At 32.0% G+C, this 17420-nt stretch overlaps 1 protein-coding gene across 1 annotated transcript; it reads left to right on the forward strand.

The window, feature by feature from the left end:
* Nucleotides 1–12872: 12872 nt before the first annotated feature.
* Nucleotides 12873–17011, forward strand: LOC124383793 (cyclic nucleotide-gated cation channel beta-3-like). The gene is made up of 12 exons (XM_046846098.1): nucleotides 12873–13161; nucleotides 13280–13488; nucleotides 13596–13646; nucleotides 13737–13823; nucleotides 13909–13973; nucleotides 14044–14166; nucleotides 14449–14590; nucleotides 15145–15304; nucleotides 16274–16371; nucleotides 16467–16550; nucleotides 16632–16750; nucleotides 16855–17011. Exons 1-12 carry the CDS (start codon nucleotides 12873–12875, stop codon nucleotides 17009–17011), a joined length of 1584 nt encoding a protein of 527 aa, XP_046702054.1.
* Nucleotides 17012–17420: the final 409 nt, after the last annotated feature.

Consider the following 17420-nt stretch of genomic DNA (forward strand, 5'->3'; position numbering starts at 1 on the left):
CCTCCTCCTGGACACACAAAAACACACAATCTATTTGTAAATGAACTTGTAAAAAAAAATACATGTAGAAACAAAAATATATACAGCTGTAAGTGGTGGTCTGCAAGGTCAAGGTTCCTTTGCAAAAGAAGACAAAATCATGAAGCCACCAAATTACAAAACAAGTATTGTAATTGTAAGGAACAGCTGATGGCTAGTCAGAGCAAAGAATTACAAAAAATGTTAATAAAAATAAAATGAAACAATATAAATGAGGAGATGATGCTGGATTGTAAAATCAACATACAAAAAGGCTTTGATGTCAAATTGCCTCTTTCTGTCACAGTTCTGGCCATGTTTATTAACATACCAGGAAGCTAAGAAATGCTAGTCTTGTCACAGTGTGGTGTCTCAGCTGAATAACCAAACTCATCCTTACATACATAATACAGGCTGTGCTTTTAAAAACTTGTGTGTGCATAAACATGATTTGTGTGTTTGTTTATTTATGTTTGTTAGTTGTTCACTGGTGCTGGTATGTTATTTTTTAGGTCTCTTTCATACATTGTAGCCTTCTGGTAAGGAAGTGTTAAATAATTAAAAACCTTTACCTCTCTTTCCCTGTCTGGAAGAAAGCTGGTGTCGACATCAGGGTTCTTCCCCAGTCTCTTTTTCTTAACTGGGATGTCTAGCAAATAACAAGTCAAATTAATACCCAAAAGATGAAATGTAATAATATGGTAATTTTCATATAACTAGCATAACAAGTACACAAAATAAAAAATAAATACATTTGTATTATATAAGCAGGTTAATGGAAACAGTTTTTGTTAATCACTTTCAACTATTTTTATTTCGGATTTGTTATGCTATTATAATGTAAAATTATTATATTTCTGACAGAAGACAGAAATACAGTACTTGTTCTAGGACCACAAGCAACTAGAAGTCAACTTTCAAATTCTAATACAAGGATCTGTGCATTTCTGTTTCTTTAAGTGTGTTGAAGATTTTTGTGTAAATTTCATGTAATTATTTGCTGTAACGTGTCCCTTGTAACTTGTTTAATATATAATGACTGACAGTAGTTTTGAGGTCTGAGGGAAGAATTTCACTTCATCAAATGGCTTTAGTTTTCTCAGTGTGAGGACTGTTGGCTCTAGTCTGACAGTGTCCGCTGTTTTCTGAATCAGCGGCGGAGTTCGTTGGCAAGAAGGAGAACTCCGATTGTCTCTTCAAATTAGTGAATGAGCACAAAGAAAAAATGGAACTCATGAAAGCAAACAACAACGGAGTAAAGAGGGAATGCACAGACACTTGTCGTTCTTGCCACTAGCGGCTGGTCCCTGGACAACTCCAATGTGCTTACTATCTGCTCAGTCATCCAATTTGCTGCACACAATAGGCAAAACTTTGCAGGGGTTAGCACATCAGGCAGACCACAATTATGCCACTGTAGCATATTGAAAAAGTTTGAGCACAGAATGTGCACACTGCCACCTTATTTACTGCCACATTTTCAACATGAGGTGCACAACTGTCTCTACAAGTCAGTGGGACCAGAACCATGTTCCAGCAATTATACACATCTGTAATGTTTGTGGCAAGGGAGATGAATAATTTCTTCATAACATGTACACAAGCTATTCCTGCCCGCTTACATTTTGTATTATTTTCTAACTTTACCTTATATTTATATTTTGTATTTTAGCTTTGGTTGTCCATAATGTAGCAGATCTTTTAAAATGAAAACACTTTGATTTGCATACTTGTTTGTATTTTTCCACATAATTATCAGGATAAAAACAAATCAAAATTACTTCACAATAACTGTTTTTATGAGTTCAAGCATGAAATGCTGAAACCCTATTGTTATTGTAGAGATTTTAAGGGGGTTAAGCATGAAATGTAGAGATTAATATTATTCCTTTCTAAATCTGATCATGTAGATCAAACCGTAGGGAAACTTGGCCAGATGGTAGAGCTTCAATTTGTGGAGAGGTTGACAAAGTATCAACCTAGTGGTCCAAAGGGAAGCACTACAGTTTAAAAAAAAGTTGTTTTTTTTTTTTACACATTTCTGGCCCTAGCTCGTAAAAGATACATCCTAGACTCAAAACTTTCAGATACTTGAAATCCTTCAGTCTTAACAAAGAAAATATCTATTGACTGTTTCATTAAGCTTTATGAGGACATGTGCGTATCTCAAAAAACAACCATCAATGACATTGGAGCACCTGTTAGACAAGGTCAACGGAAGCCGATCAAAACGAAACTCGGTAGGCATGTTCGACCCATGGCCCTAAAAGTCTGTATGAATTTTGAATAGCATCGGCCACTAGGGGGCGACATCGTGTTTTTCATTGTATATTGCACGATTTTTTAAACGTACAATTTTCATAAGATTTTATTGATCTCACGCTGAGCAATTTCGCCTCAAGGTGTCAATCTGCTGTCAATCAAATCCTTCATAAATTATTCTTAATTATGTTAAAAACCTACTTCCTGCGAACTACTACTAGGTTTTTCATCTAATCGGAGCTAACTCAGTTCAGAAATGTTCTTTGGGCAGTGATTAGGAAAATTATACAAAAAGAATTATAATAAAAAACATTTCTACTCACTATTAAAAGTCACCAAAAGTTTCAAAGTAGGCGTGTCACTGGAATGAGATTGTTTAGCGCCACAAAATGGCAAACCTAAGATAAAAACGTCTTTAACTATGCAACCATTCATCCGATAGACTTGACACTGGGCAAGCAGTGTGTGCCATAAGATCTTATGAGGACATTTTGCGTATCTCGAAAAACATGGCCGCAATCTGCCAATTACATGTGAGCACCTGTTAGAAAATGTTGCTAATGTTCCTAATTTTTATTTCATTATGACTTCATTATGACTTGAAAACCTCATTTGCTTGAACCCGCTAATCACTTTTTGCATCTATATTTATTATTATTATCATTATTATAATTATTATTATTATTATTATTATTATTATTATTATTATTATTATTATTATTATTTTACTTCATAAAGGCCATTAATTTGACCCTTCTGATGAATGACATCAGCTTCCAGTGTGTATACTCAAACCAGTGAGAAATCACTTCAAAATTCTTTGAAACTTTAATACTAATTTATGCAATTGAAAAAATAATAATTAATAATAATTGGCATTATTTCTTTCGGTGTTTCCTCGTTTCGGTTTTCGGGTTTCGGACAAAAATTCTCATTTCAGTGCATCCCTAATATATATATATATATTGAATCTCTATTATCTGTCCAAGTTTCAAGTCTTTATTCCTTATGGTTTGGTCTGCACAATCAGTTTTAGGGTGAAATAATAATAATATAAATCTCTACAAAAACAATACTGTTTCAGCATTTCAGTATTAATTAGGAAAATGGTCTTAAGTTTACTAGGGAGCATAAAGATTGAAAAAGTTCAGGTGGCCAATTAATTGAAGAGGGGAGTTAACATTACCCCAATGCAACTTATGGCTGCTGTGGCTAAATCATAACGATGAGCCTTGCAGCTGGAGTCAGGAACCACTATTTATGAAATTGAGTTCCGAGCACTAGCCAAAAGGCACATTCGAGGGATGACGTGATACCTAAACTTAACAAATACAGATCTAACTCAAGCACCTCCGGATGCTACTCAGTTCAGCACATGGAAGTTAGTGGGGGCGACTTGACAAATCTATTAAAAAAAATATGGATGGATCCATCAGACAACCAGTTCATTGATCATCGTGAAGCAGAACATGTCCTACCGAGAGAGTGTGAAGCTTGAGGAAATATCTGCCTTCAAAGCACATAAACTACACCAAACCACAGTTGGCTAATGTGTCTTGCTCCAGAGTGGGATCCAGAATGTTTAGAGTTGGGGGACGATTATAAAGAATGGAAAACCAAGATGTTGAACAGAATCACCCCATAATGTTAGATCCACAGCATCCAGCAAAAAAGCTTCTTATTAAAGACTTTGATGAGCGATTGTTGCACCCAGGTAATGAATAGCTGTGTGCAGAATTACAGAGGCAATACTGGACCTTGCGGGGATGGCAAGCTGTTCAACACCACCAGCTGAACTGTTAATCCTGTCAACGATGGAAAGCTCAGCCAAAGTACCACAAATGGCAGATTTGGCAGATTTCTCAGGCATTTCTCTCCCTGGTTTTATTCTACAGGAGTGGATTGTTCTGTCCCTTATAAAGCTAAAATAGGCAGAAAGATTGAGAAGGGCTGGGTATCATTTTCAAATGCCTCACCACAAGAGCTGTCCACATAGAGCTTCTAAACTCTATGGATGTGGATGCATTCCTGCTTGCTCTTCTGTGATTCATAGCCAGACATAACAGACTGAAGGAGAGCAGGTCAGACTGTAGCACAAACCTTTGTAATGCTGACTAAAAACTGCATGAAGCCTTTTGTGCCTATGAGATTTAAATGAAAGGAACTCAGTTTACAAGGAACTACCTAACCACACTCCAGACATGTGAAAAACTCTTACAGCGGGCTCGGTAGTCTTAATAGTTGACCCACAACTCCCCAGGGCACAGTGTCCTATTGGAAAAGTTTCAAGACTGTGGTCAGTACTAATGGATGTGTGAAAACAGAAGACGTCAATGTCCTCACCAAGGCAGTCATTTGCGTTATTCCATTGTCTGCTCTTAAAGATGACAAGAGAGACTTCTAGACATTTGTGGCTCAAATATGAGGGCGTATGTTGTGAATTCTTTAAATTATATAGTTTTCAGTGTGTGGCTGCTGTGTTTTATACTTTAGATTGCTTTACATAAAATTAAATACTTCATACAAATGTAGGACGTGTGCTGCGCACTCCCTAGTGCTCACAGTTTTGATGTGCGCATGGGTGCACATACGGCACTATGAAAATATGAGTCACTTTTCTGTGCAATGTGAAACAGGTGTTCTGCTAATATTTCTAAATATGTGAAACACATGTGTCCCATGCCTTGTTTAACTATGTTTCTGATTCTAGCATATTGTACATTTATTATACTTGGTATTATAATGTAGAAGCTTTATTTATTTATTTATTTATTTATTTATTTATTTATTTATTTATTTATTTATTTATTTATTTATTTATTTATTTATTTATTTATTTATTTATTTATTTATTTATTTATTTATTTATTTATTTATTTATTTATTTATTTATTTATTTATTTATTTATTTATTTATTTATTTATTTATTTATTTATTTATTTATTTATTTATTTATTTATTTATTTATTTATTTATTTATTTATTTATTTATTTATTTATTTATTTATTTATTTATTTATTTATTTATTTATTTATTTATTTATTTATTTATTTATTTATTTATTTATTTATTTATTTATTTATTTATTTATTTATTTATTTATTTATTTATTTATTTATTTATTTATTTATTTATTTATTTATTTATTTATTTATTTATTTATTTATTTATTTATTTATTTATTTATTTATTTATTTATTTATTTATTTATTTATTTATTTATTTATTTATTTATTTATTTATTTATTTATTTATTTATTTATTTATTTATTTATTTATTTATTTATTTATTTATTTATTTATTTATTTATTTATTTATTTATTTATTTATTTATTTATTTATTTATTTATTTATTTATTTATTTATTTATTTATTTATTTATTTATTTATTTATTTATTTATTTATTTATTTATTTATTTATTTATTTATTTATTTATTTATTTATTTATTTATTTATTTATTTATTTATTTATTTATTTATTTATTTATTTATTTATTTATTTATTTATTTATTTATTTATTTATTTATTTATTTATTTATTTATTTATTTATTTATTTATTTATTTATTTATTTATTTATTTATTTATATATATATATATATATATATATATATATATATATATATATATATATATATATATATATATATATATATATATATATATATATATATATATATATATATATATATATATATATATATATATATATATATATATATATATATATATATATATATATATATATATATATATATATATATATATATATATATATATATATATATATATATATATATATATATATATATATATATATATATATATATATATATATATATATATATATATATATATATATATATATATATATATATATATATATATATATATATATATATATATATATATATATATATATATATATATATATATATATATATATATATATATATATATATATATATATATATATATATATATATATATATATATATATATATATATATATATATATATATATATATATATATATATATATATATATATATATATAATCTCTACTATCTGTCCAAGTTTCAAGTCTTTATTCCTTATGGTTTGGTCTGCACAATCAGTTTTAGGGTGAAATAATAATAATAATAATAATAATAATAATAATAATAATAATAATAATAATAATAATAATAATAATAATAATAATAATAATAATAATAATAATAATAATAATAATAATAATAATAATAATAATAATAATAATAATAATAATAATAATAATAATAATAATAATAATAATAATAATAATAATAATAATAATAATAATAATAATAATAATAATAATAATAATAATAATAATAATAATAATAATAATAATAATAATAATAATAATAATAATAATAATAATAATAATAATAATAATAATAATAATAATAATAATAATAATAATAATAATAATAATAATAATAATAATAATAATAATAATAATAATAATAATAATAATAATAATAATAATAATAATAATAATAATAATAATAATAATAATAATAATAATAATAATAATAATAATAATAATAATAATAATAATAATAATAATAATAATAATAATAATAATAATAATAATAATAATAATAATAATAATAATAATAATAATAATAATAATAATAATAATAATAATAATAATAATAATAATAATAATAATAATAATAATAATAATAATAATAATAATAATAATAATAATAATAATAATAATAATAATAATAATAATAATAATAATAATAATAATAATAATAATAATAATAATAATAATAATAATAATAATAATAATAATAATAATAATAATAATAATAATAATAATAATAATAATAATAATAATAATAATAATAATAATAATAATAATAATAATAATAATAATAATAATAATAATAATAATAATAATAATAATAATAATAATAATAATAATAATAATAATAATAATAATAATAATAATAATAATAATAATAATAATAATAATAATAATAATAATAATAATAATAATAATAATAATAATAATAATAATAATAATAATAATAATAATAATAATAATAATAATAATAATAATAATAATAATAATAATAATAATAATAATAATAATAATAATAATAATAATAAAAATCTCTACAAAAACAATAGGGTTTCAGCATTTCAGTATTAATTAGGAAAATGGTCTTAAGTTTACTAGGGAGCATAAAGATTGGACTCTGAAAAAGTTCAGGTGGCCAATTAATTGAAGAGGGGAGTTAACATTACCCCAATGCAACTTATGGCTGCTGTGGCTAAATCATAAGGATGAGCCTTACAGCTGGAGTCAGGGATCACTATTTATGAAATTGAGTTCCGAGCACTAGCCAAAAGGCACAGCCGAGGGATGACGTGTTACCTAAACTGAAGAGTCTTACTATCTGCTGCCTTAACAAATACAGATCTAGCTCAAGCACCTCCGGATGCTACTCAGTTCAGCACATGGAAGTTAGTGGCGGCGACTTGACAAGTCTATTCAAAAGAATGGATGGATCCATCAGACAACCAGTTCATTGATCATCGTGAAGCAGAACGTGTCCTACGGAGAGAGTGTGAAGCTTGAGGAAATATCTGCCTTCAAAGCACATAAACTACACCAAACCACAGTTGGCTAATGTGTCTTGCTCCAGAGTGGGATCCAGAATGCTCAGAGTTGGGGGACGATTATAAAGAATGGAAAACCAAGATGTTGAACAGATTCACCCCATAATGCTAGATTCACAGCATCCAGCAAAAAAGCTTCTCATTAAAGACTTTGATGAGCGATTGTTGCACCCAGGTAATGAATAGCTGTGTGCAGAATTACAGAGGCAATACTGGACCTTGCGGGGATGGCAAGCTGTTCAACACCACCAGCTGAACTGTTAATCCTGTCAACGATAGAAGGCTCAGCCAAAGTACCACAAATGGCAGATTTGGCAGATTTCTCAGGCATTTCTCTCCCTTGTTTTATTCAACAGGAGTGGACTGTTCTGTCCCTTATAAAGCTAAAATAGGCAGAAAGATTGAGAAGGGCTGGGTATCATTTTCAAATGCCTCACCACAAGAGCTGTCCACATAGAGCTTCTAAACTCTATGGATGTGGATGCATTCCTGCTTGCTCTTCTGTGATTCATAGCCAGACATAACAGACTGAAGGAGAGCAGGTCAGACTGTAGCACAAACCTTTGTAATGCTGACTAAAAACTGCATGAAGCCTTTTGTGCCTATGAGATTTAAATGAAAGGAACTCAGTTTACAAGGAACTACCTAACCACACTCCAGACATGTGAAAAACTCTTACAGCGGGCTCGGTAGTCTTAATAGTTGACCCACAACTCCCCAGGGCACAGTGTCCTATTGGAAAAGTTCCAAGACTGTGGTCAGTACAAATGGATGTGTGAGAACAGAAGACGTCAATGTCCTCACCAAGGCAGTCATTTGCGTTATTCCATTGTCTGCTCTTAAAGATGACAAGAGAGACTTCTAGACATTTGTGGCTCAAATATGAGGGCGTATGTTGTGAATTCTTTAAATTATATAGTTTTCAGTGTGTGGCTGCTGTGTTTTATACTTTAGATTGCTTTACATGAAACAAAATACTTCATACAAATGTAGGACGTGTGCTGCGCACTCCCTAGTGCTCACAGTTTTGATGTGCGCACGGGTGCACATACGGCACTATGAAAATATGAGTCACTTTTCTGTGCAATGTGAAACAGGTGTTCTGCTAATATTTCTAAATATGTAAAACACATGTGTCCCATGCCTTGTTTAACTATGTTTCTGATTCTAGCATATTGTACATTTATTATACTTCGGTATTATAATGTAGAAGCTTAAGTTGTTTACGTGTTTCATACTCATGTTCTTTCCAATATCCATACTCTATTGTTCTTTAGTCGGCTAATCACACCTTTAGAGAGTTATTTAGTTGTTTAATCTGCAGTTACTGGTCTATACAACAGTATGTGGATATTACGGTATATTTGATATTTAGTTTTTTCTTTACTATTGTTCATTCACTCAATCTCTGATACAAACTTAATATGTATATGGTGACCCCTGAACAAACTAAAATGTGGAAAGATCTTTGATCGCTCCTACTCCCTGATCAGAGTACCAAAGTGGTTAACAGCATTAAAAGATCCAGCATTTAGTGGGCAATCAACAGCACAAGGCAGACCTCATGTGTATATACATATAAACGTAATTGGGTGGACCAACAACATGTTCCAAATACCCAAAATTGTATTTGAGCAGCACTTAAAATTACTCTAACTGTATGTTACATTTACAACTGTATGAGACTGGAGATTAATACTAGAGATCATTAGGGCTGCAACAGCTAATCGATATAATTGGTAATGAAATACATTGTAAACTAATGCCATTATCAATTAGTTGGGCTGCTCAAGTTATGTGTTAGTGTGATGGTAAGGTAGCACAGCTTGCGAAATAGAATTGAATACAGGCTCAAACGGAAGCAGGAAAAAGTGTGCGTCCAAAGTCATCCAAGGCATGGGACCATTTTATATTAAAACGCAAAAAAGAACACTGTAACCTGCAAATTATGCAAAGCTTAGCTTGTGTGGCATCTAAGTAGCGCAGTGATGCACGAGCACGTGAAAAGAAAACACACTGGTTTCACGGATGAATGCAAAACATCAGTACAGTGAGTAAAAACTGTGTAATCCTCATTATGTGAACATGGTATAGTTTAATGAAGTTCTATTGAGTAAATTGTTTGTTCGGGACAGTCGCACTGGATCTGTTCTGTCGAGACTCACAAGCATCAGGTTGAGCAAACACCTCGTTTACGACATAGACAAATGTTGATTTACACAAATTGCTTCACCTTTCATACTATATTTTATAATCATTTACATACTTTATAATGTCTTAATTGAGGATTTACACAATATGTGGATTTAGCATTTTTTAAAGTACACTTTTATACATAAATACCCTAAATTGGGGTTTTATATAGTTCTAATTAGCAAAACATTTCACTAAAAAAGTGTTTTTAATTTTAATTTTTATTTTTATCTGACTTATTGATTAATTTGAGGGATTTAGCAAACTAATCAGTAGTTCATAATTCATGTTCATTATTTTTGTTCTGCTCCACAATATTTTTTACCAAAAGTGAATTTTTTAATTAAATGATCAGTTTTGATCATTTAATCATATTTTTCTAAACATTATTCACAACTACTTGTGATTCTTACATTATTTCTTAGGGACGGTTTATAGAATAATTACATGGCAACTCTGCCAGAATAGGTGCCTGTAGTAAAATTTCTGCATTTGATTTATCATAACATTACATAAAAATCTGTTCAGACGGCAGCTTTTTGGTGTTAACCCAAGCTTCTGTGCAAAACATCTACCGTATTTTCCGGACTATAAGCCACTTTTTTCTGAGACTTTGAACCTCGCGGCTTAAACAACGAAATGGATAATTTATGCACTTTCCTGTGTTTTTCCCGGTTTCACAAGCTTCAAGCCAAAAAACTGAGCCCCATAACATTGAAACTTTATATTAAATCGGGTGCGCTCCCACTGAATCAGGCCGCACCACATCATAAATATGGATGAGGTTCCTCTGACGTTTGACCTGCCGTTTACTCGCACTGTCTACAGGAAAGGAGAATCATTTGTCACGCTGAAAACAACCGGGCATGAAAAACACACTTCACCTGTGTTCTGAGCTGCACGGCATCGGGAGAAAAGCTTCCAGCGTTACGGGTTAGTCAAAGAAACTTAGTAATGAGCATCAGAAAATAATAAGGACATATTCCTAGTCTTGCACACATGCAGTAATACCGGGAAAAAAAGTGGCAGGCTATTCCCAAAATGTCGCTCTGCTCTTAAAGGAGTCACAACATATTTCACCCATTACACCCTATTACAGACACTGTCTTTCGTTAAACCCTGTGTAAAGTAGACGGCTTAGGGACAGGTGCGGCTTATTTAGGTTCAAAATAAAAATCTTTGTAAAATTCAGTGGGTGTGGCTTATATTTGGGTGCGCTTAATAGTCCGGAAATTACGGTAATACTCCTAAATGGCAGATTCAGTCAATGGAGCTCAACCCATCAGAGACTGTTTTACACTGAAGGCAGACCATAAAGAGAGAAAAATCCACATATAAGCAGCTACTGAAGGTCATCATTGGCTGCTGGAGAAGGATAAATATACAGTGGAACCTCGGGTTACGAATTTAATTCGTTCCGGTACTTTATTCGTAACCTGAAAAGTTCGTATCCCGATACAAATTTCCCCATAATAATGAACAGAAACTTCGGTAATTCGTTCTGGACAACCAAAAATATTACTTAAATAAAAATAAAGCCAATATTCACTAATATTATTTACTTTTAACATGTTATATTAAAATCATACCACATAAAAACATATAAAAGAGGAAAACATCTTTACCGGGTACTTTCCCTTTGAGAAGACTCGCTGCAGGAGACTACGTTTGTAGAAGGGGGAGGAGGGAGAGTTATTGTTTGGAAGGAGAATCTTATTATATTATATTATTTATATATTATTATATATTATATTATAGAATATTAAAGACAGTGTTATTAACACGAACGCTGAGACAATTGTTGCATTAGAGGGAAAATGAGAACTGTTTCTTTAAGGCTACTATCAGTTGGTATTGAAGTCCAGAGTGAAATTCATTATGGGTATTGTACTTTGGAAAAGACTGTAACCCTGCTAATCTATCTTCATAAAAACAAGTAAAGTGGTTATGCATCGGCTAATGTTGTCCATCTCATCATTCCACAAGCATCAACTAACGAGTTGTTACGCTGCTGCCGGGAAAAGTTCAATCGGATAAGTAACACGATGCTTTGCTAGGGACACAGGACGCTAACTGATGTGACGAGCTGCGTGGATAGAGCAAAAACAACCAACTTGCCTGTGATTTCTTGGTGCGTGACGTTCGTATCCCGATATATTGTTCGTAACCAGGGGCAAAAATTTTGATGAACTGTGATTCGTAACCTGAATTATACGTATGCCGGGGCGTTCGTTACCTGAGGTTCCACTGTACATTTAAATCCTAAAAGCAAAAAAAAAATTAACAAGGTTTTTTAGCTTAACAGAATTGTTTTCCTTTCTTTTCTAATTTAGGCAAGAACCACAGCCATCTGCACCATGTCCAGTTGTAATAAATAGGTACTCCGATGCCCAGCTTCGAAAGATAATCAACCAGATGCGACAATGTACACAACTGTACAAAGAAAAAGTCATAGACCCCTACACCTCATCACCTGAGCACAGCCCTCCAGTCAGTGAGTACAAAAACATTTCACATGAATAAATGTTTTAAAAATCTATCTATCTATCTATCTATCTATCTATCTATCTATCTATCTATCTATCTATCTATCTATCTATCTATCTATCTATTTATTTTAATTATTATTTTTTATTTTTTATTTTTATTTTTATTTTAATCATCGTTTAAATATTTTAGCAATACCATTATCTACTCTCATTGCTGGCTATTTTGCTTAAACTAGCACCTGTTATGAGAAAAAAGCATTTCTTCAAAAAGAAAGAGGAAGAGAGAAAAAGAAAAGAAGAGGCGGAGAGAATCAAAAAGGAGGAGGAGGCAAAGAAAGCAGCCACAAATGCTGAGGAAAAGAAAGAGAAGAAAGAAGTGAAGAAGGAAGAAGGGAAAGGACAAGTTGAAGAAGCCAAGGAAAAAATGCTTTCTCTTTGTCCGATAATCAGATGCACCTGTATAGATACAGTCCTGAAACCTATTGAAGACAGAATGGATAAAGTATTGGGCACATCCATAGATTCATTCACAGGTTATACACATCATCAATAAACTAATGTAAATCCACTTTACATACAAATGCAGTATATTTAATAGTTGCTATTTCTGATTCTCCCAAAATGTTCACTGATCTACCTGACCATCTCTAGATCGGCGCTACATCACTTGGCTTAGCCTGGTGACTATCGCCTTCAGCTACAATCTTTGGTTTATACCAGTTCGTATGACCTTCCCCTGTCACACTCCTACCTCAGTACCGCTGTGGTTTACTGTTGATGTTATAGCTGACCTGATCTACATCATCGATATGATCATTTTCCAACCAAGGCTGCAGTTCTGCAAAGCTGGAGATATCATTGTAAGCATAAATTAAAGTATCTTCCTACAATTATTTGTGTCTCAACACAAATTGCATTCACTTTGTATCATTTACTTGTTAAAATTAAATTTGTTCCATTTTGTCAGTATGACCAAGCTGTTATTAAAAAGAATTACAGAGCCTCCACAAAGTTTCAGGTATTAAAAAAACAACATTAAAAAAAAATTCAGTGAGAAACTTAATAATATTTTAAAATACTTTAATTGATCTTCATTTTCTCTGCTCAGAATGCTGTAATATCAGTCATACCCCTGGATTTGTTGTATTTTCCATTTGGATTCCAGTCCATTTTTAGAATCAATCGCATCATGAGGGTTTGTGATACCTAAAATCATTCTGTTTTGTTAGTGTTATTGTTTTCTTTTTTTGAAACTGATCACTGATGCTATCTCTTTTAAGTTTGAGGCTTTTTTTGAGTTCAGTGATCGGCTTGAGGGCATCATGACAAAGGCATACATCTGGAGGTACGGAATCACAATCACATACATTTAAGTTTTTGATAATGCCTTTAATTCTATCTGGTTTTTTTATCAGAGTAATTCGTACTATTGGGTATCTCCTGTTCGCCCTTCATATCAACTCTTGCCTTTACTATGTGGCATCTGCATACCAAGGCATTGGTACAACCAAGTGGGTCTACAGCGGCCAGGGCAATGCGTACGTCAGTTTACCTTTACATTTTTTTATGTGCCTTACGAAAAATATGAGCACTTCATAGTACCTATAGTTCATGCAGGCTTTTGAATTATAAGCATGCATATCCAATAATTTTTTTATCAAATCCTTTTTTTTAAGGGTGTATTTTTTCAACAATGTTACTTTTAACTGCTTTAAAACATCATGATGAATCCAGATCTGGTGTTGAATAATTCTCATTCAACAAATTTCAATAAACAATTTAATAGCAATAGCCTTTTTTGGATTTTTGTATTCTAATAGCTACCTGAGGTGTTTCTTCTACTCAGAGAAAACCCTGCTGATGATTGCAGAGCTACCTTTTCCCAACACCTTATTTGGTCAAATCTTTCAGATGACCAGCTATTTTTTTGGTGCATTTTTTTTGTCCATCATTCTTGGCCAGGTAGACATTTTGTCTTTCTGTTTTTTGTTCTTTTTTTTACAGCTTTGGTGTTGATTTATCCAGTAACTTATGTACAGAAATGAAGACCAATTTATTCTGTTTCAACTTTGAAAATGCTATAGCTTGTGAAATATGAATAAAAGTCATTTTCTTTTCTGCAGGTACTTGCGCTGTTACTATTTTGCTGTACGGACCCTAATCAACATTGGTGGACTACCTGAGCCTTATACTGTTTTTGAGATCACATTTCAATTGGCAAACTTTTTTGTTGGTGTCTTTGTCTTCTCAAGTTTAATTTGACAGGTAAAAGATAGATGATGTAGAATTCCCACAGGATCATCCAGTCATCAATATCCCCAATGATCTCCAAAGCTGACTAATAAATCTTTCCTCAAGATTTATTCTGTGGACTTCACAGAATAAATCGTTCACCAGTAAACAAACCTATAGCCCATATTAGTACAGCTGTTAGGTTGGCATTCCAAAAATAAATTTAATGTTTTTGAATATGGAAGAATCACAGACAATGTTTTTGTGAATATGGCATATTACAGATGAGAGATGTCATCGGGGCTGCCACTGCTGGTGAGACATACTTCCATGCCTCTATGGACACATGTGTAGCCTATATGGTGACAAATCGTATTCCAAAGCTGGTACAGCACAGAGTCCGTACATGGTACAATTATACCTGGGACTCACAGGGTATGCTAGGTAAGAATGTCTCTAGGTTACGTCTGTAACCCTTGTTTCCTGAGGGGACAAGACGCTGCGTCGGAACACTTTGGGAACGTGACTGCGTTGTCCAGTGACAGCCTGCCTTCCATTTTGACTGATTAGACTCATTATCCAGAGCATGGACAACGCAGTCGCATTCCCAAAGCACTCAGACGCAGCTTAAGTTCCTGAAAGGGAACTGCTTGTATAATTTTAACTATGCAAAGGTCCAGAATGTGTCTTGCAATTGAGGTTGTGCATGTATCTATCCATCCATCCATCCATCTGTCCATCCTACCTGCTCTATCCTCTTCAGGGTCACTGTGGTTTGACTGACTTAGTATTTATTTATTGAAAAATATAAATCACCTACATTCATTAGCAAATATTGTGGAGACTTACAGATGAAAACAGTAACCTCTCTTTTGTGTACTTTTGCATTACCATTTACATTTATAAATCAGATACTTGTGCCAAAAGTGACTTACAAATAAATGAGAATCTAATACAAGCATACAGCTGAGAAATTGAAAGCTTTTTGCTTTGCTCTAAAGTCAAGCAGTAGTTTCCTGACAGTCATGGGATCTGGACTTACACCATTCTTGTCCCTAGCATAAAAATATAACTGCAACTATTTCTTTAATTATTGCAGCCAAATCTAATCCAAATGACCAAAATACATTCATAACTCAATATATGCTACCATGATCTTTCATGTTTGGAGTGCAGAATACAGTATGACTGTAAGAAAAGATATTTTCATCAGTTTGAGACCTTTTCTGGCAGAGAACAAAATTGTTTTTGCTTTGGTATTTTGAATTACTGAACATAAGAAGAGCATTTAAATATGCATAGAACTACATCTAACTGTAAAGACTTACCTTTCTGTAAGAACCATGACACTGAAAGTATGTATCTGGAGGCCTATTGATGTGCACAATGCCTTTTTTGCTACTTTTACCTCAGATGAGTCAGAGTTGCTGGAACAAATGCCACTGGTAATGAGAACAGCCATTGCTGTGGACATTAATCTCGCCATCTTCCAGAAAATTGACCTGTTTAAGGTGAGGCTGGTTTATTCTAGCTAAGGTTCAAAAGATCAGGACAGAAACAAACAAACAAAAAAAATAATACAATTGATGCTGATGTGCTGCAACAGGGATGTGATAACCAGATGCTTGTGGACATGTTGCTGAGGCTGAAGTCTATTGTGTATTTGCCAGGGGATTTTGTGTGCAAAAAGGTAAGTTCACTGTTACTGTCAGCTCATATTTAACAAAGAGGAACAGAGTGAAAAGAGATTTTACCCATTTTTGTTTAACAGGGTGATATTGGTAAAGAGATGTATATCATCAAAGCTGGAGAGGTGCAAGTTGTTGGTGGGCCTGACAACAAGATTGTTTTTGTGACATTAAAGGCAGGCTGTGTGTTTGGTGAGATCAGGTGAGGTTATAATATTAAAGTTTTCTCTTCCCTGCATGCAAATATACAGTTCAGCTAAAGTGTTAATGTAGGATTGTGATGCTACAATGGACCTGGTCTTCTAGTCTTCTGCAGTCTTCAGCAAATGGAGGCAACAGAAGAACAGCGAATGTGGCAGCTCATGGATTTGCTAACCTCTTTGTGCTCGATAAGAAAGAACTTAATGACATCCTGGTTCACTACCCAGAATCCCAGAAAGTTCTAGCCAGAAAAGGAAGGTGAGTATTAAGCCATTTGAGTATTATGGGTTATATTACAGACATAACTCTATTTATATCTCTATTATTCAGAATAAATGTACAATGTGTTCTAAACAAATACAAATACATTTTAAATAGTGGGAATATTTACTACTTCATCACTGATACTTCAGTTGTTTTCTGGTGCTTGTTTTGTGCACAGGGGCATTGTAATGCTTGAACAGGTTTGGTCTCCCAGTTCAAGTGATGGGAAAATCTAATACAACTGATACTTTGTAGTTGTTTTGCAGTATTAAATAATGCAATACTAACAGCTGTAGCCTTAAAAGAAGAAGAGAAAAAGAAAGGCATAGCGCTGTTTGCACCCAAACCTCCCACGCCTCAAATGCTTCGGGCATTTGGAAGGTTCAACAAAAAAGCATTTATGGAAA

This window comes from Silurus meridionalis, chromosome 4 (assembly GCF_014805685.1).
Source record: "Silurus meridionalis isolate SWU-2019-XX chromosome 4, ASM1480568v1, whole genome shotgun sequence".
NCBI lineage: Eukaryota > Metazoa > Chordata > Actinopteri > Siluriformes > Siluridae > Silurus > Silurus meridionalis.

Coding starts and splice junctions, on each gene's coding strand:
- LOC124383793 (XM_046846098.1), top strand. CDS start 12,873: ATGAGAAAAAAGCATTTCTTCAAAAAGAAAGAGGAAGAGAGAAAAAGA. Junction 14,167..14,448: donor TACAGCGGCCAGGGCAATGC/GTACGTCAGTTT, acceptor GTATTCTAATAG/CTACCTGAGGTGTTTCTTCT. Junction 16,372..16,466: donor AGAAAATTGACCTGTTTAAG/GTGAGGCTGGTT, acceptor GTGCTGCAACAG/GGATGTGATAACCAGATGCT.